Source organism: Bubalus kerabau, chromosome 14 (assembly GCF_029407905.1).
Source record: "Bubalus kerabau isolate K-KA32 ecotype Philippines breed swamp buffalo chromosome 14, PCC_UOA_SB_1v2, whole genome shotgun sequence".
Classification (NCBI taxonomy): domain Eukaryota; kingdom Metazoa; phylum Chordata; class Mammalia; order Artiodactyla; family Bovidae; genus Bubalus; species Bubalus kerabau.
The window spans coordinates 3,082,611-3,109,562 of record NC_073637.1 but is presented as its reverse complement, the minus strand read 5'-3'; the positions used below and the strand labels follow the sequence as shown (position 1 = coordinate 3,109,562).

General features: G+C 70.0%; 1 protein-coding gene across 1 annotated transcript; it reads right to left on the bottom strand.

The window, feature by feature from the left end:
- Positions 1-32: 32 nt before the first annotated feature.
- On the bottom strand, positions 33-26,952 carry EPPK1 (epiplakin 1). The gene is made up of 2 exons (XM_055545573.1): positions 26,859-26,952; positions 33-23,082 (listed from the first exon to the last, which is right to left on the bottom strand). Exon 2 carries the CDS (start codon positions 23,046-23,048, stop codon positions 222-224), a length of 22,827 nt encoding a protein of 7,608 aa, XP_055401548.1. The 5' UTR covers positions 23,049-23,082; positions 26,859-26,952; the 3' UTR covers positions 33-221.

Sequence of the window (26,952 nt, the reverse complement as noted above, 5' to 3'; positions counted from 1 at the left end):
ATCCGTAAATTCAAAACTGAACTGAAAAAATAGACGATGAAGGTCATGACTTTAATGGAAATAGACAAATATAAGCGATTACAATCAAAACTAGGTGAAAGACAGGAAGGTAATTAACACGAAAGTAAAATATAATGAACAGAGATATCACGACAAAAATTAAAAAACAAAATGGAATCAATTATTAAAAGAAGAAAAAAATTTCTCAGGACGATGAATGATCATTTTCCACTGAGAGAAAGAAATAAGAGGCCCGTTTCAGGGTCAAGAGTAGCCCTCTGGAGCAGCTGCACGTACGTGAGGTTCTCGTGGGTGTTGGGGTCGAAGAAGCCCTTGGTGTCGTCGCTGGGGTCCTCCAGCACGCGGTTCATCTCCTCGTCGAAGTAGCCGCGCTGGTAGGCCACGTCCACGGGCACGCGGTGGCTGTGCACGGGGTCGATGACGCCGCCCGTGGCGATCTGGGCCTCCAGCAGGCGGATGCCGTGCTCGCGCACGATGAGGTCCTTCTTCATGGCCTGGAAGAGGGAGATCTGCTGCCCGGTGTAGGGGTCGGTGTAGCCGGTGACCGCGCGCTCGGCCGACAGCAGCTTCTCCTGGAGCTCGCCGCCCACCACGCCCGCGGCCACCGCCTCCTCCACGGACAGCTTCTGGTTGCGCACGGGGTCGATGACGAAGCCCGTGGCCGCCTGCGCCTCCAGCAGCACCAGGGCCGTGCCCGGCCGCAGGACGCCCTTCCACATGGCCTGGTAGATGCTCATCTTCTCCTGGCGCCCGGGCTCGTCCTTGGCGGGGACCAGCACGCCCGCGATGCAGCTGGTGCCCTCCAGGTAGCGCTTCACCGAGTCCATCTCCGTCACCTCCTGCAGGGTCTTGGTGCCCTGGGCCAGGTCCCGCAGGGTCTCGGGGCCCAGGATCCCGGACGTGTGCAGCTCGGAGGCCGACACCTGGCGCCTCAGGCCCCGGAAGGACACCTTGCTCAGCCGCTCCTCCGTCTCCTCGATGAGCTGGGTGAGGACGGCGGCCAGGGCGGGCAGGGCCAGGGCGCCGGCCGCGTGCTGGGCCAGCAGCTCGTCCCGGCGGGCCTGGCTCAGGTAGGAGGAGAAGAGGACCTCCCACACGGAGACGCGCCGGCCCTGGAACCGCCCGACGCGCACCTCCATGGTGGCGGCGCGCAGGGCCTGCTCCTGCAGGGCCCTGGCGGCGTCCGCGGCATCCTCGGCGTCCTGGCCGGAGGAGGGTCCCGCGTCGGCCCCCTCGCCCGGCCCCTGGGGCCCGGGCTCCCGCTGCCCGGAGGCTCCGCCCCCTTGGGAGGGGGCCGCCTCAGCCTCCTCGATGATGGTGGTCAGCCTGCGGGTCAGGGCGGGCAAGCCCAGCGTCCCCGCCCCGAACTCGGCCAGCAGCTGCTCCCGCGTGGCGGCGCTCACGTAGCCGGAGGCCAGCACGTCCCACACGGGCACCGCGGGCCCCCGCAGGCGGCCCACCCGGACCTCCATGGTGGCGGCACGCAGCGCCCCCCGAGGGTCCGGGGCGCCGGGGCGCGCAGCCTCGGCCTCGGCCTCGGCCAGCAGCGAGACGAGGGCGGCGCCCACCTCCTGCGCGGTCAGCGAGCCCGCCCGGTACCGGCGCAGCAGGTCCTGCCGCTGACTCTCGGACACCTCGCGGTAGAAGAGGAGCTCCCACACGGAGACGCGCTGGCCCCGCGGGAGGCCGGCGCCCAGCGTCACGCGGGTGTCGCGCAGGGCGGCGCGCAGCTCCTCGCCCAGCTGGTGGAGGGCGGAGCCCCGGCCGGCCAGCTGCAGCATGTAGAGCCCCGTGTCGGGGTCGCGCACGCAGCGCCGCAGCAGCTGCACGTACGTGAGGTTCTCGTGGGTGTTGGGGTCGAAGAAGCCCTTGGTGTCGTCGCTGGGGTCCTCCAGCACGCGGTTCATCTCCTCGTCGAAGTAGCCGCGCTGGTAGGCCACGTCCACGGGCACGCGGTGGCTGTGCACGGGGTCGATGACGCCGCCCGTGGCGATCTGGGCCTCCAGCAGGCGGATGCCGTGCTCGCGCACGATGAGGTCCTTCTTCATGGCCTGGAAGAGGGAGATCTGCTGCCCGGTGTAGGGGTCGGTGTAGCCGGTGACCGCGCGCTCGGCCGACAGCAGCTTCTCCTGGAGCTCGCCGCCCACCACGCCCGCGGCCACCGCCTCCTCCACGGACAGCTTCTGGTTGCGCACGGGGTCGATGACGAAGCCCGTGGCCGCCTGCGCCTCCAGCAGCACCAGGGCCGTGCCCGGCCGCAGGACGCCCTTCCACATGGCCTGGTAGATGCTCATCTTCTCCTGGCGCCCGGGCTCGTCCTTGGCGGGGACCAGCACGCCCGCGATGCAGCTGGTGCCCTCCAGGTAGCGCTTCACCGAGTCCATCTCCGTCACCTCCTGCAGGGTCTTGGTGCCCTGGGCCAGGTCCCGCAGGGTCTCGGGGCCCAGGATCCCGGACGTGTGCAGCTCGGAGGCCGACACCTGGCGCCTCAGGCCCCGGAAGGACACCTTGCTCAGCCGCTCCTCCGTCTCCTCGATGAGCTGGGTGAGGACGGCGGCCAGGGCGGGCAGGGCCAGGGCGCCGGCCGCGTGCTGGGCCAGCAGCTCGTCCCGGCGGGCCTGGCTCAGGTAGGAGGAGAAGAGGACCTCCCACACGGAGACGCGCCGGCCCTGGAACCGCCCGACGCGCACCTCCATGGTGGCGGCGCGCAGGGCCTGCTCCTGCAGGGCCCTGGCGGCGTCCGCGGCATCCTCGGCGTCCTGGCCGGAGGAGGGTCCCGCGTCGGCCCCCTCGCCCGGCCCCTGGGGCCCGGGCTCCCGCTGCCCGGAGGCTCCGCCCCCTTGGGAGGGGGCCGCCTCAGCCTCCTCGATGATGGTGGTCAGCCTGCGGGTCAGGGCGGGCAAGCCCAGCGTCCCCGCCCCGAACTCGGCCAGCAGCTGCTCCCGCGTGGCGGCGCTCACGTAGCCGGAGGCCAGCACGTCCCACACGGGCACCGCGGGCCCCCGCAGGCGGCCCACCCGGACCTCCATGGTGGCGGCACGCAGCGCCCCCCGAGGGTCCGGGGCGCCGGGGCGCGCGGCCTCGGCCTCGGCCTCGGCCAGCAGCGAGACGAGGGCGGCGCCCACCTCCTGCGCGGTCAGCGAGCCCGCCCGGTACCGGCGCAGCAGGTCCTGCCGCTGACTCTCGGACACCTCGCGGTAGAAGAGGAGCTCCCACACGGAGACGCGCTGGCCCCGCGGGAGGCCGGCGCCCAGCGTCACGCGGGTGTCGCGCAGGGCGGCGCGCAGCTCCTCGCCCAGCTGGTGGAGGGCGGAGCCCCGGCCGGCCAGCTGCAGCATGTAGAGCCCCGTGTCGGGGTCGCGCACGCAGCGCCGCAGCAGCTGCACGTACGTGAGGTTCTCGTGGGTGTTGGGGTCGAAGAAGCCCTTGGTGTCGTCGCTGGGGTCCTCCAGCACGCGGTTCATCTCCTCGTCGAAGTAGCCGCGCTGGTAGGCCACGTCCACGGGCACGCGGTGGCTGTGCACGGGGTCGATGACGCCGCCCGTGGCGATCTGGGCCTCCAGCAGGCGGATGCCGTGCTCGCGCACGATGAGGTCCTTCTTCATGGCCTGGAAGAGGGAGATCTGCTGCCCGGTGTAGGGGTCGGTGTAGCCGGTGACCGCGCGCTCGGCCGACAGCAGCTTCTCCTGGAGCTCGCCGCCCACCACGCCCGCGGCCACCGCCTCCTCCACGGACAGCTTCTGGTTGCGCACGGGGTCGATGACGAAGCCCGTGGCCGCCTGCGCCTCCAGCAGCACCAGGGCCGTGCCCGGCCGCAGGACGCCCTTCCACATGGCCTGGTAGATGCTCATCTTCTCCTGGCGCCCGGGCTCGTCCTTGGCGGGGACCAGCACGCCCGCGATGCAGCTGGTGCCCTCCAGGTAGCGCTTCACCGAGTCCATCTCCGTCACCTCCTGCAGGGTCTTGGTGCCCTGGGCCAGGTCCCGCAGGGTCTCGGGGCCCAGGATCCCGGACGTGTGCAGCTCGGAGGCCGACACCTGGCGCCTCAGGCCCCGGAAGGACACCTTGCTCAGCCGCTCCTCCGTCTCCTCGATGAGCTGGGTGAGGACGGCGACCAGGGCGGGCAGGGCCAGGGCGCCGGCCGCGTGCTGGGCCAGCAGCTCGTCCCGGCGGGCCTGGCTCAGGTAGGAGGAGAAGAGGACCTCCCACACGGAGACGCGCCGGCCCTGGAACCGCCCGACGCGCACCTCCATGGTGGCGGCGCGCAGGGCCTGCTCCTGCAGGGCCCTGGCGGCGTCCGCGGCATCCTCGGCGTCCTGGCCGGAGGAGGGTCCCGCGTCGGCCCCCTCGCCCGGCCCCTGGGGCCCGGGCTCCCGCTGCCCGGAGGCTCCGCCCCCTTGGGAGGGGGCCGCCTCAGCCTCCTTGATGATGGTGGTCAGCCTGCGGGTCAGGGCGGGCAAGCCCAGCGTCCCCGCCCCGAACTCGGCCAGCAGCTGCTCCCGCGTGGCGGCGCTCACGTAGCCGGAGGCCAGCACGTCCCACACGGGCACCGCGGGCCCCCGCAGGCGGCCCACCCGGACCTCCATGGTGGCGGCACGCAGCGCCCCCCGAGGGTCCGGGGCGCCGGGGCGCGCGGCCTCGGCCTCGGCCTCGGCCAGCAGCGAGACGAGGGCGGCGCCCACCTCCTGCGCGGTCAGCGAGCCCGCCCGGTACCGGCGCAGCAGGTCCTGCCGCTGACTCTCGGACACCTCGCGGTAGAAGAGGAGCTCCCACACGGAGACGCGCTGGCCCCGCGGGAGGCCGGCGCCCAGCGTCACGCGGGTGTCGCGCAGGGCGGCGCGCAGCTCCTCGCCCAGCTGGTGGAGGGCGGAGCCCCGGCCGGCCAGCTGCAGCATGTAGAGCCCCGTGTCGGGGTCGCGCACGCAGCGCCGCAGCAGCTGCACGTACGTGAGGTTCTCGTGGGTGTTGGGGTCGAAGAAGCCCTTGGTGTCGTCGCTGGGGTCCTCCAGCACGCGGTTCATCTCCTCGTCGAAGTAGCCGCGCTGGTAGGCCACGTCCACGGGCACGCGGTGGCTGTGCACGGGGTCGATGACGCCGCCCGTGGCGATCTGGGCCTCCAGCAGGCGGATGCCGTGCTCGCGCACGATGAGGTCCTTCTTCATGGCCTGGAAGAGGGAGATCTGCTGCCCGGTGTAGGGGTCGGTGTAGCCGGTGACCGCGCGCTCGGCCGACAGCAGCTTCTCCTGGAGCTCGCCGCCCACCACGCCCGCGGCCACCGCCTCCTCCACGGACAGCTTCTGGTTGCGCACGGGGTCGATGACGAAGCCCGTGGCCGCCTGCGCCTCCAGCAGCACCAGGGCCGTGCCCGGCCGCAGGACGCCCTTCCACATGGCCTGGTAGATGCTCATCTTCTCCTGGCGCCCGGGCTCGTCCTTGGCGGGGACCAGCACGCCCGCGATGCAGCTGGTGCCCTCCAGGTAGCGCTTCACCGAGTCCATCTCCGTCACCTCCTGCAGGGTCTTGGTGCCCTGGGCCAGGTCCCGCAGGGTCTCGGGGCCCAGGATCCCGGACGTGTGCAGCTCGGAGGCCGACACCTGGCGCCTCAGGCCCCGGAAGGACACCTTGCTCAGCCGCTCCTCCGTCTCCTCGATGAGCTGGGTGAGGACGGCGGCCAGGGCGGGCAGGGCCAGGGCGCCGGCCGCGTGCTGGGCCAGCAGCTCGTCCCGGCGGGCCTGGCTCAGGTAGGAGGAGAAGAGGACCTCCCACACGGAGACGCGCCGGCCCTGGAACCGCCCGACGCGCACCTCCATGGTGGCGGCGCGCAGGGCCTGCTCCTGCAGGGCCCTGGCGGCGTCCGCGGCATCCTCGGCGTCCTGGCCGGAGGAGGGTCCCGCGTCGGCCCCCTCGCCCGGCCCCTGGGGCCCGGGCTCCCGCTGCCCGGAGGCTCCGCCCCCTTGGGAGGGGGCCGCCTCAGCCTCCTCGATGATGGTGGTCAGCCTGCGGGTCAGGGCGGGCAAGCCCAGCGTCCCCGCCCCGAACTCGGCCAGCAGCTGCTCCCGCGTGGCGGCGCTCACGTAGCCGGAGGCCAGCACGTCCCACACGGGCACCGCGGGCCCCCGCAGGCGGCCCACCCGGACCTCCATGGTGGCGGCACGCAGCGCCCCCCGAGGGTCCGGGGCGCCGGGGCGCGCGGCCTCGGCCTCGGCCTCGGCCAGCAGCGAGACGAGGGCGGCGCCCACCTCCTGCGCGGTCAGCGAGCCCGCCCGGTACCGGCGCAGCAGGTCCTGCCGCTGACTCTCGGACACCTCGCGGTAGAAGAGGAGCTCCCACACGGAGACGCGCTGGCCCCGCGGGAGGCCGGCGCCCAGCGTCACGCGGGTGTCGCGCAGGGCGGCGCGCAGCTCCTCGCCCAGCTGGTGGAGGGCGGAGCCCCGGCCGGCCAGCTGCAGCATGTAGAGCCCCGTGTCGGGGTCGCGCACGCAGCGCCGCAGCAGCTGCACGTACGTGAGGTTCTCGTGGGTGTTGGGGTCGAAGAAGCCCTTGGTGTCGTCGCTGGGGTCCTCCAGCACGCGGTTCATCTCCTCGTCGAAGTAGCCGCGCTGGTAGGCCACGTCCACGGGCACGCGGTGGCTGTGCACGGGGTCGATGACGCCGCCCGTGGCGATCTGGGCCTCCAGCAGGCGGATGCCGTGCTCGCGCACGATGAGGTCCTTCTTCATGGCCTGGAAGAGGGAGATCTGCTGCCCGGTGTAGGGGTCGGTGTAGCCGGTGACCGCGCGCTCGGCCGACAGCAGCTTCTCCTGGAGCTCGCCGCCCACCACGCCCGCGGCCACCGCCTCCTCCACGGACAGCTTCTGGTTGCGCACGGGGTCGATGACGAAGCCCGTGGCCGCCTGCGCCTCCAGCAGCACCAGGGCCGTGCCCGGCCGCAGGATGCCCTTCCACATGGCCTGGTAGATGCTCATCTTCTCCTGGCGCCCGGGCTCGTCCTTGGCGGGGACCAGCACGCCCGCGATGCAGCTGGTGCCCTCCAGGTAGCGCTTCACCGAGTCCATCTCCGTCACCTCCTGCAGGGTCTTGGTGCCCTGGGCCAGGTCCCGCAGGGTCTCGGGGCCCAGGATCCCGGACGTGTGCAGCTCGGAGGCCGACACCTGGCGCCTCAGGCCCCGGAAGGACACCTTGCTCAGCCGCTCCTCCGTCTCCTCGATGAGCTGGGTGAGGACGGCGACCAGGGCGGGCAGGGCCAGGGCGCCGGCCGCGTGCTGGGCCAGCAGCTCGTCCCGGCGGGCCTGGCTCAGGTAGGAGGAGAAGAGGACCTCCCACACGGAGACGCGCCGGCCCTGGAACCGCCCGACGCGCACCTCCATGGTGGCGGCGCGCAGGGCCTGCTCCTGCAGGGCCCTGGCGGCGTCCGCGGCATCCTCGGCGTCCTGGCCGGAGGAGGGTCCCGCGTCGGCCCCCTCGCCCGGCCCCTGGGGCCCGGGCTCCCGCTGCCCGGAGGCTCCGCCCCCTTGGGAGGGGGCCGCCTCAGCCTCCTCGATGATGGTGGTCAGCCTGCGGGTCAGGGCGGGCAAGCCCAGCGTCCCCGCCCCGAACTCGGCCAGCAGCTGCTCCCGCGTGGCGGCGCTCACGTAGCCGGAGGCCAGCACGTCCCACACGGGCACCGCGGGCCCCCGCAGGCGGCCCACCCGGACCTCCATGGTGGCGGCACGCAGCGCCCCCCGAGGGTCCGGGGCGCCGGGGCGCGCGGCCTCGGCCTCGGCCTCGGCCAGCAGCGAGACGAGGGCGGCGCCCACCTCCTGCGCGGTCAGCGAGCCCGCCCGGTACCGGCGCAGCAGGTCCTGCCGCTGACTCTCGGACACCTCGCGGTAGAAGAGGAGCTCCCACACGGAGACGCGCTGGCCCCGCGGGAGGCCGGCGCCCAGCGTCACGCGGGTGTCGCGCAGGGCGGCGCGCAGCTCCTCGCCCAGCTGGTGGAGGGCGGAGCCCCGGCCGGCCAGCTGCAGCATGTAGAGCCCCGTGTCGGGGTCGCGCACGCAGCGCCGCAGCAGCTGCACGTACGTGAGGTTCTCGTGGGTGTTGGGGTCGAAGAAGCCCTTGGTGTCGTCGCTGGGGTCCTCCAGCACGCGGTTCATCTCCTCGTCGAAGTAGCCGCGCTGGTAGGCCACGTCCACGGGCACGCGGTGGCTGTGCACGGGGTCGATGACGCCGCCCGTGGCGATCTGGGCCTCCAGCAGGCGGATGCCGTGCTCGCGCACGATGAGGTCCTTCTTCATGGCCTGGAAGAGGGAGATCTGCTGCCCGGTGTAGGGGTCGGTGTAGCCGGTGACCGCGCGCTCGGCCGACAGCAGCTTCTCCTGGAGCTCGCCGCCCACCACGCCCGCGGCCACCGCCTCCTCCACGGACAGCTTCTGGTTGCGCACGGGGTCGATGACGAAGCCCGTGGCCGCCTGCGCCTCCAGCAGCACCAGGGCCGTGCCCGGCCGCAGGACGCCCTTCCACATGGCCTGGTAGATGCTCATCTTCTCCTGGCGCCCGGGCTCGTCCTTGGCGGGGACCAGCACGCCCGCGATGCAGCTGGTGCCCTCCAGGTAGCGCTTCACCGAGTCCATCTCCGTCACCTCCTGCAGGGTCTTGGTGCCCTGGGCCAGGTCCCGCAGGGTCTCGGGGCCCAGGATCCCGGACGTGTGCAGCTCGGAGGCCGACACCTGGCGCCTCAGGCCCCGGAAGGACACCTTGCTCAGCCGCTCCTCCGTCTCCTCGATGAGCTGGGTGAGGACGGCGGCCAGGGCGGGCAGGGCCAGGGCGCCGGCCGCGTGCTGGGCCAGCAGCTCGTCCCGGCGGGCCTGGCTCAGGTAGGAGGAGAAGAGGACCTCCCACACGGAGACGCGCCGGCCCTGGAACCGCCCGACGCGCACCTCCATGGTGGCGGCGCGCAGGGCCTGCTCCTGCAGGGCCCTGGCGGCGTCCGCGGCATCCTCGGCGTCCTGGCCGGAGGAGGGTCCCGCGTCGGCCCCCTCGCCCGGCCCCTGGGGCCCGGGCTCCCGCTGCCCGGAGGCTCCGCCCCCTTGGGAGGGGGCCGCCTCAGCCTCCTCGATGATGGTGGTCAGCCTGCGGGTCAGGGCGGGCAAGCCCAGCGTCCCCGCCCCGAACTCGGCCAGCAGCTGCTCCCGCGTGGCGGCGCTCACGTAGCCGGAGGCCAGCACGTCCCACACGGGCACCGCGGGCCCCCGCAGGCGGCCCACCCGGACCTCCATGGTGGCGGCACGCAGCGCCCCCCGAGGGTCCGGGGCGCCGGGGCGCGCGGCCTCGGCCTCGGCCTCGGCCAGCAGCGAGACGAGGGCGGCGCCCACCTCCTGCGCGGTCAGCGAGCCCGCCCGGTACCGGCGCAGCAGGTCCTGCCGCTGACTCTCGGACACCTCGCGGTAGAAGAGGAGCTCCCACACGGAGACGCGCTGGCCCCGCGGGAGGCCGGCGCCCAGCGTCACGCGGGTGTCGCGCAGGGCGGCGCGCAGCTCCTCGCCCAGCTGGTGGAGGGCGGAGCCCCGGCCGGCCAGCTGCAGCATGTAGAGCCCCGTGTCGGGGTCGCGCACGCAGCGCCGCAGCAGCTGCACGTACGTGAGGTTCTCGTGGGTGTTGGGGTCGAAGAAGCCCTTGGTGTCGTCGCTGGGGTCCTCCAGCACGCGGTTCATCTCCTCGTCGAAGTAGCCGCGCTGGTAGGCCACGTCCACGGGCACGCGGTGGCTGTGCACGGGGTCGATGACGCCGCCCGTGGCGATCTGGGCCTCCAGCAGGCGGATGCCGTGCTCGCGCACGATGAGGTCCTTCTTCATGGCCTGGAAGAGGGAGATCTGCTGCCCGGTGTAGGGGTCGGTGTAGCCGGTGACCGCGCGCTCGGCCGACAGCAGCTTCTCCTGGAGCTCGCCGCCCACCACGCCCGCGGCCACCGCCTCCTCCACGGACAGCTTCTGGTTGCGCACGGGGTCGATGACGAAGCCCGTGGCCGCCTGCGCCTCCAGCAGCACCAGGGCCGTGCCCGGCCGCAGGACGCCCTTCCACATGGCCTGGTAGATGCTCATCTTCTCCTGGCGCCCGGGCTCGTCCTTGGCGGGGACCAGCACGCCCGCGATGCAGCTGGTGCCCTCCAGGTAGCGCTTCACCGAGTCCATCTCCGTCACCTCCTGCAGGGTCTTGGTGCCCTGGGCCAGGTCCCGCAGGGTCTCGGGGCCCAGGATCCCGGACGTGTGCAGCTCGGAGGCCGACACCTGGCGCCTCAGGCCCCGGAAGGACACCTTGCTCAGCCGCTCCTCCGTCTCCTCGATGAGCTGGGTGAGGACGGCGGCCAGGGCGGGCAGGGCCAGGGCGCCGGCCGCGTGCTGGGCCAGCAGCTCGTCCCGGCGGGCCTGGCTCAGGTAGGAGGAGAAGAGGACCTCCCACACGGAGACGCGCCGGCCCTGGAACCGCCCGACGCGCACCTCCATGGTGGCGGCGCGCAGGGCCTGCTCCTGCAGGGCCCTGGCGGCGTCCGCGGCATCCTCGGCGTCCTGGCCGGAGGAGGGTCCCGCGTCGGCCCCCTCGCCCGGCCCCTGGGGCCCGGGCTCCCGCTGCCCGGAGGCTCCGCCCCCTTGGGAGGGGGCCGCCTCAGCCTCCTCGATGATGGTGGTCAGCCTGCGGGTCAGGGCGGGCAAGCCCAGCGTCCCCGCCCCGAACTCGGCCAGCAGCTGCTCCCGCGTGGCGGCGCTCACGTAGCCGGAGGCCAGCACGTCCCACACGGGCACCGCGGGCCCCCGCAGGCGGCCCACCCGGACCTCCATGGTGGCGGCACGCAGCGCCCCCCGAGGGTCCGGGGCGCCGGGGCGCGCGGCCTCGGCCTCGGCCTCGGCCAGCAGCGAGACGAGGGCGGCGCCCACCTCCTGCGCGGTCAGCGAGCCCGCCCGGTACCGGCGCAGCAGGTCCTGCCGCTGACTCTCGGACACCTCGCGGTAGAAGAGGAGCTCCCACACGGAGACGCGCTGGCCCCGCGGGAGGCCGGCGCCCAGCGTCACGCGGGTGTCGCGCAGGGCGGCGCGCAGCTCCTCGCCCAGCTGGTGGAGGGCGGAGCCCCGGCCGGCCAGCTGCAGCATGTAGAGCCCCGTGTCGGGGTCGCGCACGCAGCGCCGCAGCAGCTGCACGTACGTGAGGTTCTCGTGGGTGTTGGGGTCGAAGAAGCCCTTGGTGTCGTCGCTGGGGTCCTCCAGCACGCGGTTCATCTCCTCGTCGAAGTAGCCGCGCTGGTAGGCCACGTCCACGGGCACGCGGTGGCTGTGCACGGGGTCGATGACGCCGCCCGTGGCGATCTGGGCCTCCAGCAGGCGGATGCCGTGCTCGCGCACGATGAGGTCCTTCTTCATGGCCTGGAAGAGGGAGATCTGCTGCCCGGTGTAGGGGTCGGTGTAGCCGGTGACCGCGCGCTCGGCCGACAGCAGCTTCTCCTGGAGCTCGCCGCCCACCACGCCCGCGGCCACCGCCTCCTCCACGGACAGCTTCTGGTTGCGCACGGGGTCGATGACGAAGCCCGTGGCCGCCTGCGCCTCCAGCAGCACCAGGGCCGTGCCCGGCCGCAGGACGCCCTTCCACATGGCCTGGTAGATGCTCATCTTCTCCTGGCGCCCGGGCTCGTCCTTGGCGGGGACCAGCACGCCCGCGATGCAGCTGGTGCCCTCCAGGTAGCGCTTCACCGAGTCCATCTCCGTCACCTCCTGCAGGGTCTTGGTGCCCTGGGCCAGGTCCCGCAGGGTCTCGGGGCCCAGGATCCCGGACGTGTGCAGCTCGGAGGCCGACACCTGGCGCCTCAGGCCCCGGAAGGACACCTTGCTCAGCCGCTCCTCCGTCTCCTCGATGAGCTGGGTGAGGACGGCGGCCAGGGCGGGCAGGGCCAGGGCGCCGGCCGCGTGCTGGGCCAGCAGCTCGTCCCGGCGGGCCTGGCTCAGGTAGGAGGAGAAGAGGACCTCCCACACGGAGACGCGCCGGCCCTGGAACCGCCCGACGCGCACCTCCATGGTGGCGGCGCGCAGGGCCTGCTCCTGCAGGGCCCTGGCGGCGTCCGCGGCATCCTCGGCGTCCTGGCCGGAGGAGGGTCCCGCGTCGGCCCCCTCGCCCGGCCCCTGGGGCCCGGGCTCCCGCTGCCCGGAGGCTCCGCCCCCTTGGGAGGGGGCCGCCTCAGCCTCCTCGATGATGGTGGTCAGCCTGCGGGTCAGGGCGGGCAAGCCCAGCGTCCCCGCCCCGAACTCGGCCAGCAGCTGCTCCCGCGTGGCGGCGCTCACGTAGCCGGAGGCCAGCACGTCCCACACGGGCACCGCGGGCCCCCGCAGGCGGCCCACCCGGACCTCCATGGTGGCGGCACGCAGCGCCCCCCGAGGGTCCGGGGCGCCGGGGCGCGCGGCCTCGGCCTCGGCCTCGGCCAGCAGCGAGACGAGGGCGGCGCCCACCTCCTGCGCGGTCAGCGAGCCCGCCCGGTACCGGCGCAGCAGGTCCTGCCGCTGACTCTCGGACACCTCGCGGTAGAAGAGGAGCTCCCACACGGAGACGCGCTGGCCCCGCGGGAGGCCGGCGCCCAGCGTCACGCGGGTGTCGCGCAGGGCGGCGCGCAGCTCCTCGCCCAGCTGGTGGAGGGCGGAGCCCCGGCCGGCCAGCTGCAGCATGTAGAGCCCCGTGTCGGGGTCGCGCACGCAGCGCCGCAGCAGCTGCACGTACGTGAGGTTCTCGTGGGTGTTGGGGTCGAAGAAGCCCTTGGTGTCGTCGCTGGGGTCCTCCAGCACGCGGTTCATCTCCTCGTCGAAGTAGCCGCGCTGGTAGGCCACGTCCACGGGCACGCGGTGGCTGTGCACGGGGTCGATGACGCCGCCCGTGGCGATCTGGGCCTCCAGCAGGCGGATGCCGTGCTCGCGCACGATGAGGTCCTTCTTCATGGCCTGGAAGAGGGAGATCTGCTGCCCGGTGTAGGGGTCGGTGTAGCCGGTGACCGCGCGCTCGGCCGACAGCAGCTTCTCCTGGAGCTCGCCGCCCACCACGCCCGCGGCCACCGCCTCCTCCACGGACAGCTTCTGGTTGCGCACGGGGTCGATGACGAAGCCCGTGGCCGCCTGCGCCTCCAGCAGCACCAGGGCCGTGCCCGGCCGCAGGACGCCCTTCCACATGGCCTGGTAGATGCTCATCTTCTCCTGGCGCCCGGGCTCGTCCTTGGCGGGGACCAGCACGCCCGCGATGCAGCTGGTGCCCTCCAGGTAGCGCTTCACCGAGTCCATCTCCGTCACCTCCTGCAGGGTCTTGGTGCCCTGGGCCAGGTCCCGCAGGGTCTCGGGGCCCAGGATCCCGGACGTGTGCAGCTCGGAGGCCGACACCTGGCGCCTCAGGCCCCGGAAGGACACCTTGCTCAGCCGCTCCTCCGTCTCCTCGATGAGCTGGGTGAGGACGGCGGCCAGGGCGGGCAGGGCCAGGGCGCCGGCCGCGTGCTGGGCCAGCAGCTCGTCCCGGCGGGCCTGGCTCAGGTAGGAGGAGAAGAGGACCTCCCACACGGAGACGCGCCGGCCCTGGAACCGCCCGACGCGCACCTCCATGGTGGCGGCGCGCAGGGCCTGCTCCTGCAGGGCCCTGGCGGCGTCCGCGGCATCCTCGGCGTCCTGGCCGGAGGAGGGTCCCGCGTCGGCCCCCTCGCCCGGCCCCTGGGGCCCGGGCTCCCGCTGCCCGGAGGCTCCGCCCCCTTGGGAGGGGGCCGCCTCAGCCTCCTCGATGATGGTGGTCAGCCTGCGGGTCAGGGCGGGCAAGCCCAGCGTCCCCGCCCCGAACTCGGCCAGCAGCTGCTCCCGCGTGGCGGCGCTCACGTAGCCGGAGGCCAGCACGTCCCACACGGGCACCGCGGGCCCCCGCAGGCGGCCCACCCGGACCTCCATGGTGGCGGCACGCAGCGCCCCCCGAGGGTCCGGGGCGCCGGGGCGCGCGGCCTCGGCCTCGGCCTCGGCCAGCAGCGAGACGAGGGCGGCGCCCACCTCCTGCGCGGTCAGCGAGCCCGCCCGGTACCGGCGCAGCAGGTCCTGCCGCTGACTCTCGGACACCTCGCGGTAGAAGAGGAGCTCCCACACGGAGACGCGCTGGCCCCGCGGGAGGCCGGCGCCCAGCGTCACGCGGGTGTCGCGCAGGGCGGCGCGCAGCTCCTCGCCCAGCTGGTGGAGGGCGGAGCCCCGGCCGGCCAGCTGCAGCATGTAGAGCCCCGTGTGGGGGTCGCGCACGCAGCGCCGCAGCAGCTGCACGTACGTGAGGTTCTCGTGGGTGTTGGGGTCGAAGAAGCCCTTGGTGTCGTCGCTGGGGTCCTCCAGCACGCGGTTCATCTCCTCGTCGAAGTAGCCGCGCTGGTAGGCCACGTCCACGGGCACGCGGTGGCTGTGCACGGGGTCGATGACGCCGCCCGTGGCGATCTGGGCCTCCAGCAGGCGGATGCCGTGCTCGCGCACGATGAGGTCCTTCTTCATGGCCTGGAAGAGGGAGATCTGCTGCCCGGTGTAGGGGTCGGTGTAGCCGGTGACCGCGCGCTCGGCCGACAGCAGCTTCTCCTGGAGCTCGCCGCCCACCACGCCCGCGGCCACCGCCTCCTCCACGGACAGCTTCTGGTTGCGCACGGGGTCGATGACGAAGCCCGTGGCCGCCTGCGCCTCCAGCAGCACCAGGGCCGTGCCCGGCCGCAGGACGCCCTTCCACATGGCCTGGTAGATGCTCATCTTCTCCTGGCGCCCGGGCTCGTCCTTGGCGGGGACCAGCACGCCCGCGATGCAGCTGGTGCCCTCCAGGTAGCGCTTCACCGAGTCCATCTCCGTCACCTCCTGCAGGGTCTTGGTGCCCTGGGCCAGGTCCCGCAGGGTCTCGGGGCCCAGGATCCCGGACGTGTGCAGCTCGGAGGCCGACACCTGGCGCCTCAGGCCCCGGAAGGACACCTTGCTCAGCCGCTCCTCCGTCTCCTCGATGAGCTGGGTGAGGACGGCGGCCAGGGCGGGCAGGGCCAGGGCGCCGGCCGCGTGCTGGGCCAGCAGCTCGTCCCGGCGGGCCTGGCTCAGGTAGGAGGAGAAGAGGACCTCCCACACGGAGACGCGCCGGCCCTGGAACCGCCCGACGCGCACCTCCATGGTGGCGGCGCGCAGGGCCTGCTCCTGCAGGGCCCTGGCGGCGTCCGCGGCATCCTCGGCGTCCTGGCCGGAGGAGGGTCCCGCGTCGGCCCCCTCGCCCGGCCCCTGGGGCCCGGGCTCCCGCTGCCCGGAGGCTCCGCCCCCTTGGGAGGGGGCCGCCTCAGCCTCCTCGATGATGGTGGTCAGCCTGCGGGTCAGGGCGGGCAAGCCCAGCGTCCCCGCCCCGAACTCGGCCAGCAGCTGCTCCCGCGTGGCGGCGCTCACGTAGCCGGAGGCCAGCACGTCCCACACGGGCACCGCGGGCCCCCGCAGGCGGCCCACCCGGACCTCCATGGTGGCGGCACGCAGCGCCCCCCGAGGGTCCGGGGCGCCGGGGCGCGCGGCCTCGGCCTCGGCCTCGGCCAGCAGCGAGACGAGGGCGGCGCCCACCTCCTGCGCGGTCAGCGAGCCCGCCCGGTACCGGCGCAGCAGGTCCTGCCGCTGACTCTCGGACACCTCGCGGTAGAAGAGGAGCTCCCACACGGAGACGCGCTGGCCCCGCGGGAGGCCGGCGCCCAGCGTCACGCGGGTGTCGCGCAGGGCGGCGCGCAGCTCCTCGCCCAGCTGGTGGAGGGCGGAGCCCCGGCCGGCCAGCTGCAGCATGTAGAGCCCCGTGTCGGGGTCGCGCACGCAGCGCCGCAGCAGCTGCACGTACGTGAGGTTCTCGTGGGTGTTGGGGTCGAAGAAGCCCTTGGTGTCGTCGCTGGGGTCCTCCAGCACGCGGTTCATCTCCTCGTCGAAGTAGCCGCGCTGGTAGGCCACGTCCACGGGCACGCGGTGGCTGTGCACGGGGTCGATGACGCCGCCCGTGGCGATCTGGGCCTCCAGCAGGCGGATGCCGTGCTCGCGCACGATGAGGTCCTTCTTCATGGCCTGGAAGAGGGAGATCTGCTGCCCGGTGTAGGGGTCGGTGTAGCCGGTGACCGCGCGCTCGGCCGACAGCAGCTTCTCCTGGAGCTCGCCGCCCACCACGCCCGCGGCCACCGCCTCCTCCACGGACAGCTTCTGGTTGCGCACGGGGTCGATGACGAAGCCCGTGGCCGCCTGCGCCTCCAGCAGCACCAGGGCCGTGCCCGGCCGCAGGACGCCCTTCCACATGGCCTGGTAGATGCTCATCTTCTCCTGGCGCCCGGGCTCGTCCTTGGCGGGGACCAGCACGCCCGCGATGCAGCCGGTGCCCTCCAGGTAGCGCCTCACTGCCTCGGTCTTTGTGATGGCGTCTACAGAGGCCTGCCCAGACTCCAGGGCCTGTAGCGTCTCCTTGGTGATGATGGATGAAGTCATCAGTTCAGAGGCTGTGATCTGTTTCCTGATTCCTCTGAACCATAGCTGTTTATTGTTCTTTTCCTTCTCACTGATTATCTCAAAGATCACTTTTACCACCTTTTCTAATGCATGTGCTGTGTCTCTCTTGTATTTTTGTACTAACTCTAGTTTTTTGTTCTCTGTCACGTATTCAGAGTTCAGCAATTCCCAGACTGATGGCCTCTGGCCTTTAAACCGCCCCACTCTGACGTCTACCCGCTCAGCCTCAAGCGCTCGTCTGGTGTCCTCATCGATGAACTGTGATTCCTGTTCATGCTCGAGCACTGGGAACAGAGCCCAGCCCGTCTTCTCATCTCGGCGGCTCCTCTCCTGCAGTTCCTGGTAAGTCACCTTCTCCTGAGTGTTGGGATCCACAAACCGTTTATTCATGCACTTCTGCTCTGCCACCAGCGGGTACGTGTCCTGGTCCAGACAGCCGCGTCTGTAGGCAGCATCCAGTGGAAGCCGGTGGTGGTGCTGCGGGTCCACGATGCCCCCCGTGGCCATCTGCACCTCGAGCAGTCTGAGTGCCAACTCCCGTTTCACCAGCTTCCTCTGCATTGCCTGGAACAAGGACATGGTGTGTCCTGTGTCTGGGTCTGTGTATCCCCTGGCGGCCTTCTCAGCATTTAGGAGTCTCTCCTGCAGTTCTTCACCCACCAGGCCAGCGGCCACAGCCTCATCCACGGAGAGCCTCTGGTGGCTGTGGGGGTCCAGCAGGAACCCTGTGGCCGCCTGAGCCTCCAGTAGCTGGGCTGCAAATCCCATGGGGATGAGCCCTTTCCTGCTGGCCTCATAGAAGCTCAGCACCTCACGGGTGGAGGGCGTGGTTAGCCCTGCAATGCAGCCACTGCCTTCCAAGTAGACCTTTACGTGTGGCAGGCGGCGGAGGTCCTGTCCCCCGGTTCCCTCGTGTAGCGCATCCAGTGTCTTCTTATCAATGATTCCTGAGTTGAACAGCTCTGCAGCTGTCACCTCTCCTCCAATGGCTGCCAGCCTGATGCCCTTGTTTTGCTGTTCTGTTTCTTCGACCGTTGTGGTGATGACCTTCAGCAGCTGCTGTAAGCTGACATCCCTGGCTTTGTACCCCTGGACAAGCTCCTTCTTCCTTTCCTCTGTGAAGTACGGCGAGGACAGCAGGTCCCAGAAGGAGACCACCTGCTGGGCAAACATGCCCACGTGCATTTTGGTAGTTTTTGACCGCAGGGCTTGCTTTGTGGCTTCATCGATGTACACGTAGGTTTCTCCTTTCTTTACGACTTGCAGCATGTAGAGCCCTGTCTCGGGGTCCTCCACGCAGCGCTCCAGCAGCTGCAGGTAAGTGAGGTTCTCGTGCGTGTTGGGGTCGAAGAAGCCCTTGGTGTCGTCGCTGGGGTCCTCCAGCACGCGGTTCATCTCCTCGTCGAAGTAGCCGCGCTGGTAGGCCACGTCCACGGGCACGCGGTGGCTGTGCACGGGGTCTATGATGCCGCCCGTGGCGATCTGGGCCTCCAGCAGGCGGATGCCGTGCTCGCGCACGATGAGGTCCTTCTTCATGGCCTGGAAGAGGGAGATCTGTTCCCCGGTGTAGGGGTCGGTGTAGCCGGTGACCGCGCGCTCAGCCGACAGCAGCTTCTGGTAGGTTTCCCTGCCAAACATCCCTGCCGCAAATGCCTCCTGCACAGTCAGCTTCCGGTTCTCCACAGGGTCAATGAGGAAGCCCGTGGCCGCCTGTGCCTCCAGCAGCACCAGGGCTGTGCCCGGCCGCAGGACGTTTCTTCTCAGAGCTTCTGAGATGCTCATCTTCTCCTTGGTGTCCTGGATGAGAACCCCAGCGATGAAGCTGCCGCCTTCCAAGTACCGCCGCACGTGGTCCATCTCCGCCACCTCCTGCACGGTCTTCTTCCCTTGACTCAGCTCATCCAGCGTCTTCCTGTCAATCAGCTGGGACCTGAACAGGTCGTTGGCTGACAGCTGCTTCCGGAGTCCCCTGAAGGTGGCCTGTGAGGGCTGCCTTTCTGAGGCCTCAACCAGGGTGGTGACCGCAGTGACCACCTGCCGCAGGGCCGTGGCCCTTCCAGACTGGCAGAGTGCTGCCAGCTCCCGCCGCTTGTGGAGCCCTACATACTCTGAATGCAGCAGGTCCCAGAGTGAGATGCTGAGCCCTCTGAATCTCCCTGCCCCAACTGGCACCTTCATGGCCCTCAGGGCCACTGCTGTGTGGTCATCCACCTCTAGCACCATGTCCTGGGAGAGTGGCAGCAGCCACAAGCCAGTGTCGGCATCCAGGACACAGCGCTCCTTGAGCTGTCCGTAGGTCACCTTGTCCCGTGTGCCAGGGTCGAAGAAGAATTTGCTGTCCTCATCCATTGAGGTTAGCATCCTGCTTGTCTGCTCGTCCAGGAGGCCGAGCCTGCAGGCTGCCGCCTGGGGCAGGTGCACCCTGTGGACGGGGTCCACCGCACCCCCTGTGGCCAACTGCGCCTGCAGGAGCGGAAGGCCCTCACTCCAAGGCATGAGCCCCTTTTCCACTGCCTGCCACAGTGAGAGGGAGCCTCCCGAGCAGGGGTCCGTGTACCCAGCCACTGCCTTCTCAACCAGCTGGAGCCGCTCACTCAGAGCCCCAGCCACCAGGCCAGCCTTGACTGCCTCCTCCACCGACAGTTTCTGGTTGGTCAAAGGATCCACAAGAGAGCCAGACGCCACCTGGGCCTCCAGTAGTCTCTGCCCCAGGCCAGCAGGCAGGAGGCCATCCCTCATGGCCTGGGCGATGCTCACTTTGGCCCCTGAGGGCTGAAGCAGCACCCCGGCCACACAGCCCGTGCCCCACAGGCAGGCCCGCACCGTTGGCTGCTCAGCAACCTCGGCAGGTGATTGCATGCCCCGTGCCAGCGCCTCCAGGGTCTCCCGGGTGATGACTCCAGCGTCCAGCAGCCAGACGGCGGGCACCCCACCGCGGGGGCCGGGCAGCATGACGCAGGCCCTTGCCAGGAGCTCCGCCTCCTGCACCTGCCTCCGCACGGCCGCCTGCAGCTGCTGTGTCGTGGTCCTCCCCTCCCTGAAGTCCTCCAGGAAGCCCCTCCGCTGCTCCTCAGTGAAGTGGCAGGACTCCAGCAGCTCCCAGAGAGACGTGCCATCCTCAGCCCCCTGCGTGGCCTTCAGGGTCTCCTGCACCTGCTCATCTGTGGGGACGACAGGGGCGCTTTCTGGCAGGGGCAAGAAGTGAAGGCCAGAGGCCTCGTCTTTTACACACTGCTCCAGAAGCTGGGCATAGCTGGTGTGTCCCTGACCGTCAGGCGTGGGGAAGGTCTTTGAGTCAGACAAGGCCAACACCATCTCCTGGTCGATGTAGCCACGCTGCAAGGCCACGAGCATGGGGAGGTGGTGATGCCCGGTGGGGTCGATGACCCCGCCTGTGGCCACCTGAGCCTCCAGGAGGCGGGTGGCCTGCTCCACGGGGACAAGGCCCTTCTTCATGGCCTGGAACAGGGACAGCAGCTTTCCAGAGAAGGGGTCTGGGAAGCCCTTGACAGCGCACTCAGCCCAGGTCAGCCTGCTGTAGAGCTCTGGCCCCACAAGCCCCCTGCACACAGCCTCATCCAAGGACACGGTCTCCAGACTGTGGGGGTCGGTCATGGTCCCCGTGGCTGCCTGGGCCTCCAGCAGGGCCAGGGCCACTCCTGGCCCCAGCAGCTTGTGCTTCATGGCCTGGTATAGGCTGAGCCGCCGGGCGGAGGGCTGCAGGAGCACGCCACCCACGGCGCCCGAGCCGCACAGGAACCTGCGGACGCTCTCCATGCGGAACAGGGCCTCAGCACTGAGCGTTCCCGCCAGCACGCAGCCCAGGACCTCCTGGTCGACGACACCAGCCTCCCGGAGCTGGCAGGCAGTCACCCGGCCCCGCAACATGGGGAGGATGACGTCTGCCCGGCTTTCCACCTCCCTCTCCAGCAGTTTTGAGACCTCTTCCAGGGACACCTGGTGCCGCCGGAAGCTCTGTAGCAGCCACCGCCGGCGTGCCTCGCTGACATACTCCGAGTTGACCAACTCCCACGCGGACACTCTCTGTCCCCGGAACCGCCCATGCTGCACCGACAGCAGCAGGCTCCGGAAGGCCCGCCGGGTGGCCTCATCTACCAGCAGGGTCCGCGCACTTGTAAGTGGCAGCAGATAGAGCCCCGTGTTGGGGTCGCGCATGCAGCGCTCCAGCAGCTGCATATACGTGAGGTTCTCATGCGTGTTGGGGTCGAAGAAGCCCTTGGTGTCGTCGCTGGGGTCGGCCAGGATCAGGTTCAGCGCCTCGTCGAAGTAGCCGCGCTGGTAGGCCACGTCCACGGGCACGCGGTGGCTGTGCACGGGGTCAATGATGCCACCCGTGGCGATCTGGGCCTCCAGCAGGCGGATGCCGTGCTCACGCACGATGAGGTCCTTCTTCATGGCCTGGAAGAGGGAGATCTGCTCCCCGGTGTAGGGGTCGGTGTAGCCGGTGACCGCGCGCTCAGCTGACAGCAGCTTGGCAAACACCTCGGGCCCAATGATGCCAGCCCTCAGCGCCTCCTCCACTGAGTATCTCCTGTTCTCTTTGGGATCAATGATGAAGCCAGTGGCTGCCTGCGCCTCCAGGAGGATGAGCGCCGTGCCCGGCCTGAGCAGCCCCTTCCTGTAAGCCTCGTGGATGCTGAGGGGCTCCTGGGACCCAGGCAGCAGCAAGCCAGCAATGCAGCCAGTGCCTTGCAAGTACCTCTGCACCGAGTCCAGGCTGGCCACGTCCTGGGCCGTGGTCTGGCCACGTTCTAGCTGTTCATAAACATCCTGGCCGATGATCTCTGCTCTCAGCAGCTCTCCTGGAGTCACAGGGACCCTGAGCCCAGCAAAGGTGGTTCTGGCGGTGGCTGCAGCCTGCTCGTGGGTGGCCCTCAGCACAGCCGCCAGCTCCTCCACTGAGAGGGCCCCGTCCCTGTGCTGCTGGGTCAGCGTCACCCTCTGCTCCATGGGGACTGCCTCAGAGAAGAGCAGCTCCCAGAGCGACACGGGCCGGCCCTGGAACCTGCCGGCAGAGACAGTGGCCGTGGCAGCACTCAAGACCTGCCGGGTGCTGTGCTCGATGAACGGGGGCCCCCGGGGCTCCTCCCCAGGGCTCTCCACTGAGATGGGCAGGAACGCCAGCCCCGTCTCCAGGTCAGTGATGCAGCGGGACAGCAGCTGCCCGTAGCTGAGGCTCTCATGCGTGCCAGGATCCAAGAAGCTGGCAGCCCTCGAGAGGTGCTCCTGAGTCTCTTTGTCCAGGCAGCCGAGGCTCAGGGCAGCCTCTACGGGCAGCCGGAGCCGGCGGGCAGGACACACTAGCCCGCCTGTGGCCAGCTGGGCATCCAGGAGCCTGAGTGCCAGAGGCTGGTCCACCAACTCCTTCTTCATGGCCTGGAAGAGGGGAACGCGGGTGCCGCTGAAGGGGTCGTGGTAGCCCATCACTGCCTGCTCTGCCACCTGGAGCTGCCTGTGGAGCTCCGGGCCAACCAGGCCTGCCCGAACCGCCTCGTCCACCCGCAGCTGCCGGCCAGTGGCTGGGTCCACCAGCGTGCAGGTGGCAGCCTGAGCCTCCAGGAGCAGAAGCATGGCACCTGTGGGAAGCAGATGCTCGGCCGTGGCCTGGAAGAAGCTCTTCTTGTGCCCTGCGGGCAGCAGGACGACCCCAGCCACACTGCCGGTGCCCTGCAGGTAACGCCGCACCTCGGCACGTGCACCCACATCTGGCACCGCCAGCCGGCCCTCCCGCAGGCCTCGGGCCGTCTCCTCGTCCAAGACCCCCACCTCCAGCAGCTCGGCCAAGCTCACAGCCCCACCCAGGGTATGGAACGTGATCCTGAGGGGCAGCAGGGCCAGCCCCGTGCCGGGCGCCTGCACACACCTGCCCAGCAACTCCCTGTAGGGCAGCTGCTCCAGTGTGTTAGGGTCCAGGAAGCCCAGGCCGGTTGAGCCGGGCCCCAGTTCCGACAGCCCATGCCACGTCTCCTGGTCCAGGAGGCCCTGCTGGCAGGCCAGCTCAGGGGCCACACGCACCCTGCGGATGGGGTCCACCAGGCCCCCAGTGGCCAGCTGGGCCTCCAGCCAGTTCCACCCCAGCGCCCTGTCTACCACCTCCTTCCCAATGGCCTGGAAGAGGGCCAGCTTCTCGCCCCCATAGGGATCAGGGTACCCAGTGGCTGCACGCTCAGCAGCCAGCAGCTTCTCCTTGAGCTCCAGGCCCACTAGGCCCTGCTGCAGGGCCTCAGACACAGGGAGCAGCTGGCCCTGCGTGGGGTCCACCAGGCCCCCTGTGGCTGCCTGGGCCTCCAGCAGAGCCAGCCCAAGCCCAGAGGGCAGGAGACCCTGCTTCATGGCAGCATAGAGACCCTGGGCCTGGCCTGAGGCCTCCACCCACACCCCGGCGATGCTCCTGGCCTGGGGTGCAGACAGGGCGCCAGCTCCCAGCGCGGCCTTCACGGTCTTGGAGACAGCAGTCGGCCCGGTGCCGCCGGTGACTAGGAGATCGAGAGGAGAGGCGTGGCCGTTCATCGTGCAGAACTCAGCGAGGACCCACTTCTGCTCCCTGCAGAGTGGAAAGCCTCCATTAGGAGCCCTGGGATGGCCCAGGCAGGTGGGAGGTCCACCCCGCACCCTAGACCTACCTCCGGTGCCACCAGCCCTCCTGAGGGAGGAAGGGCAGCCTCCAGTTTCACCCCTTCCTCTCGCCCTGGGGTCCCAGGAGGGGCTACGGGAGCACTAGGACCCCAGCGTAGCCTGGGGGTGTCGCAGGCTCCGCCTTGTCCTACAGGCCACCCTCTGGCCGCACTCTCATCCTGCTCCCCCGGGGGTCCCAGTACAGTGGCTTGGCCTCCCTGCCTCCTCGGCCTCCAGACTCCTCCCGTCTCCTCCAGGGCCCGCCCCCGCCCCTTAAGCAGGCTCCACTGCCTGTGCTCTTACCTCCTCCCTGCCTGGCAACCCCTCCACAGCCTCCCCACCTCGACCCCCTGCTGCTCAGGCCTCTGCTCCCTCCTGGCTCCCCACTGGGCTTCCCAGCCAGATCCCCATCCTCTGATCTGCCCGGGTCTCCCGCCTCAGCCTGCCAGCGTCCCCTGGCCCACGGCCGCTCTGTGCCCATGCCTTGCCTCGGCAGCCCAGGAGGACCCAGAGCTCACGCCGGGGTGCTGGTGCCATGGGTGGGGCCAGGCTCGGGTCTCCCTGCCCTGTTGGTCCCTGGTCCGCTGCTTGGTGCCCTGCACCCCCACAGCCATCCCCCTCGGCCGACAGCTGTGGGCCCGGCCCCCAGAGCGGCAGTGACCGGTGCCGACCCTTCTGCCCCACCACAACCACACACCTCCCTCCTCCACCCCCTGGCGGGTTACCTCTCCCCAGCAGGCACGTCCAAGACCTAACCAAGACCTAACCCCCAGCACCCGCAACTATGACCTTATTTGGAAACAGGATCTTTGCAGATGTGATGGCGTTATAGGTTAGGGCGCAGTTACACTGGTGCAGGGAGGCCTTATCCCAACACGACAGTGTCCTCACAGGAGACAGATGTGGGGAGGATGCCCCGTGAGGGAGGCAGATGGACCACGCAGCTTCAGGCCCCAGAAACAGCAAGCGCTGACGCGCGAATCCCAGACCCTGGCACCCTGACTGTGGGAGAGTAATCTGTGGTTTGAAGCCGCCCAGCCGCCCGGGGGCCAGTCCACACCTACGTTCCAAAGAACCACACCCTCAGTCCTGGGCCTGGTTACACCCATCCTCACCTCCTGACCAGCTGCCTAGAGCCCCTCACACCCTGGCCCACTCTGCAGGTGAACTCGCTCAGGTGACCTTGGCTCCAGCCACCACATCAGACAGATGCATTTCAGATTGGACCTACCCGACCTCTGGGTCACCAGGCGTGGGGCCCCTCCTCCCTGGTGACACTTCCCCATTCACCCTAACCATAGCTGGAGCCCAGCCCGTCCAGCACCTCCTGAACACTGTGCCCAGTGGACTCACAAGGACCCTGGCCCAACCTACAACCCCAGCGCCACTGCCTAGGAGCAGCTCCCCCGCCCCAGCCCTGCAGAGCTTGCACCCTAAGCTCTGCTCAGCCCCTCGTGCCCCACAGCTGGGCCAACCCCAGGGCAAAATCCTGTCCCCTCCTTCCCTGCCTAGATGCTGGGCCCAGCCCCCAGTGGCGCAGCAGCTGGTCTGCTGCCCTGAGTCTGAGTTTGTGCCGGGCCCAGGCAGACACGGAGGCCTGGCCTGGATCCTTGCTCCCTCGGCCGCTGCCACTGGCTAGTGTCCAAGAAGCACCGCCGCGGTCCAGCTCTCCCGAGGCGAGCAGGCCACGGAGGGCGGGTGCTTGGGGCGCAGTATTAGGCCTTCGAGAAGACGGGACAAAGGCATCCGGTGCAGGCAGAGGAGGGCGGTTAAGATCCAGGCTTTGGGAAAGGTTATTAAGGGCTTCGAGTGACTGGGAGAGCCCCAGGTCTCCACGGGCAGGGCCAGCTGAGGGGGCTCTGTGGTGAGGGGCTCTGAAGGCTCCGAGCCGCCCCAGCTCACAGGCGGGGTGCCACAGAGGTCCAGGAACCAGCGATGTGCAAGAAGGGGGACCCCCCCCACAGCAGGGGAGTGGACCTCGCCACGGGAGGAGGGGCTGTGAGGCAGTGCTGGGCCCCAGTGCTGCAGGGGGCTCCTCATGGCCCATCTGGCAGCAAAGGCCGTGGCCAGAGAGGGAGACTCAGGGACAAGGGTGAGGGTGGACAAGGGTGAGGGTGGGCAAGGGGAGCAGGAGTGGGTCAGCGAGAGAAGACCGTGTGCCCCATGCCCCTGGCCCAACCCACAGCGGCAGCATGACAGGCTCAGGGATCAGCCTCAGGATGGGTCCTCCATCTCCTACACGGCTTCCCAGGACGAGAAGTACGGCGCCTGGCCACGGGGCCAGTCAGGCAGCTGGGTAACTGCAGCTGGGCCGAGGCCTGCAAGGCCATCAGTGACCTTGGGGCTGGTTCGAGCCCCCGGGTCCCTGATCAGGCAGGACGTGAGGAGTGGCCTGGGAGTGGGGGCCTGGAGTCTGAAGTGGGGACCTCGGGGAAGCAGCTGGACAGAGGGGTCCGGAGCTCAAGAGAGACAGATCTGGGTGAGTGAGGGGTGTCAGGGGCCTCGGGCAGACCAGTCTCAGGTGTCCTGGGGCGGTGGCCACCAGAGAAGTGGTGGCAGAAGTCATGGGTGGTCTTGCAGCTGGGGGAGGGGTTGATAGAGTCCCAGCACTGGAGCAGGAATCTGAGAGAAGGACCCCTTCTGGGGCTTCCTGGGCAGGCCCCTTTCAGGGGGCCCCAGGGGACAAGAAGTGAGAGGACAATTCCTGAGGAGGGTGGGGCCACATCCCTGAGGGCGGTGCCCGCCCCCCAGGGCAGCACACCAGTCTGGGCTGGGGTCGCAGACAGGCTCGCCGGCTGTCCTCCTGAACCTGGGAAGGTTTAGTTGCTCAGTCATGTCTGACTCTTTTGCGACCCCGTGGACTGTAGCCCACCAGGCTCCTCTGTCCATGGGATTCTCCAGGCAAGAATACTGGAGTGGGTTGCCTTTTCCTTCTCCAGAACCTGATAAGAGAACCAAATGGCCAGGTGCCCTGGGCTGGCACAGGGAGGCAGTGACCTTGGCCTTTGGCCTGCACAGGCAGCAGAGCCCGCCCATCTGCACTGGGTGCAGGGAGCAGAAATCAGTGGCCAGACGAAGCCTGGCAGGGAGGCAAGGCACACCCCCCACCCCCGCCTCCCGAGGGCCTGGGGCTGGCCCCACGCAGGGGTCCCTGTGCCCACTCTCCCCAATGGCAGGGAGCTCCCTCCAAGGGTAAGTGCTGGCTTCCCTCACCCAGCACCAGGCCAGAAGCCCGTCCACCCTGTCAGTTTGTCCACCCGACTGCAGAGCACCCGGGGCCCTCGGACTGACTGGCTCCAGCGGCAAACGCCCCCCCGCCCTGTAAGGCAGGGGCCGGGCAGGAGGAACCGGACCTGCAGGGCCCCACCCAGGCGCGCACCAGTCTGGCCCGGAAATCGCGGGACAGGCGAGACCCCTGCCCGGCGGGCCAAGTGTCCCACACCCATGCCGGGAACCTCAGCCTTCCCACCTGCGCCCCGAGCGCAGGGGCGGGGAGCGGGGGTCCGACCGGCGGGATCCTACCACCCCCCACCCCGCCCAGCTCCCCGCCCCGCGCCCACCAGGGCTAGTTGGGAGGGAGCCGGGCCTCAGCGCTCCGCTCTCCCGGATCCTGACCTCCTGGCCACCTCCAGGCGCATCGCGCCCCCACCCCAGCCCCTACAAGCCGGGGCGAGAGCCCCCCAAGGCGTGTGAGTGTGGGCCCACCTGCCCGGACGGCGCCGCAGCGTTCCGCTCGCAGTCCCTCAGCTCGCCGCGGTGCCCGAGCCGGGTGCCTCCCGCTTTAAACCCACGCAGGCCC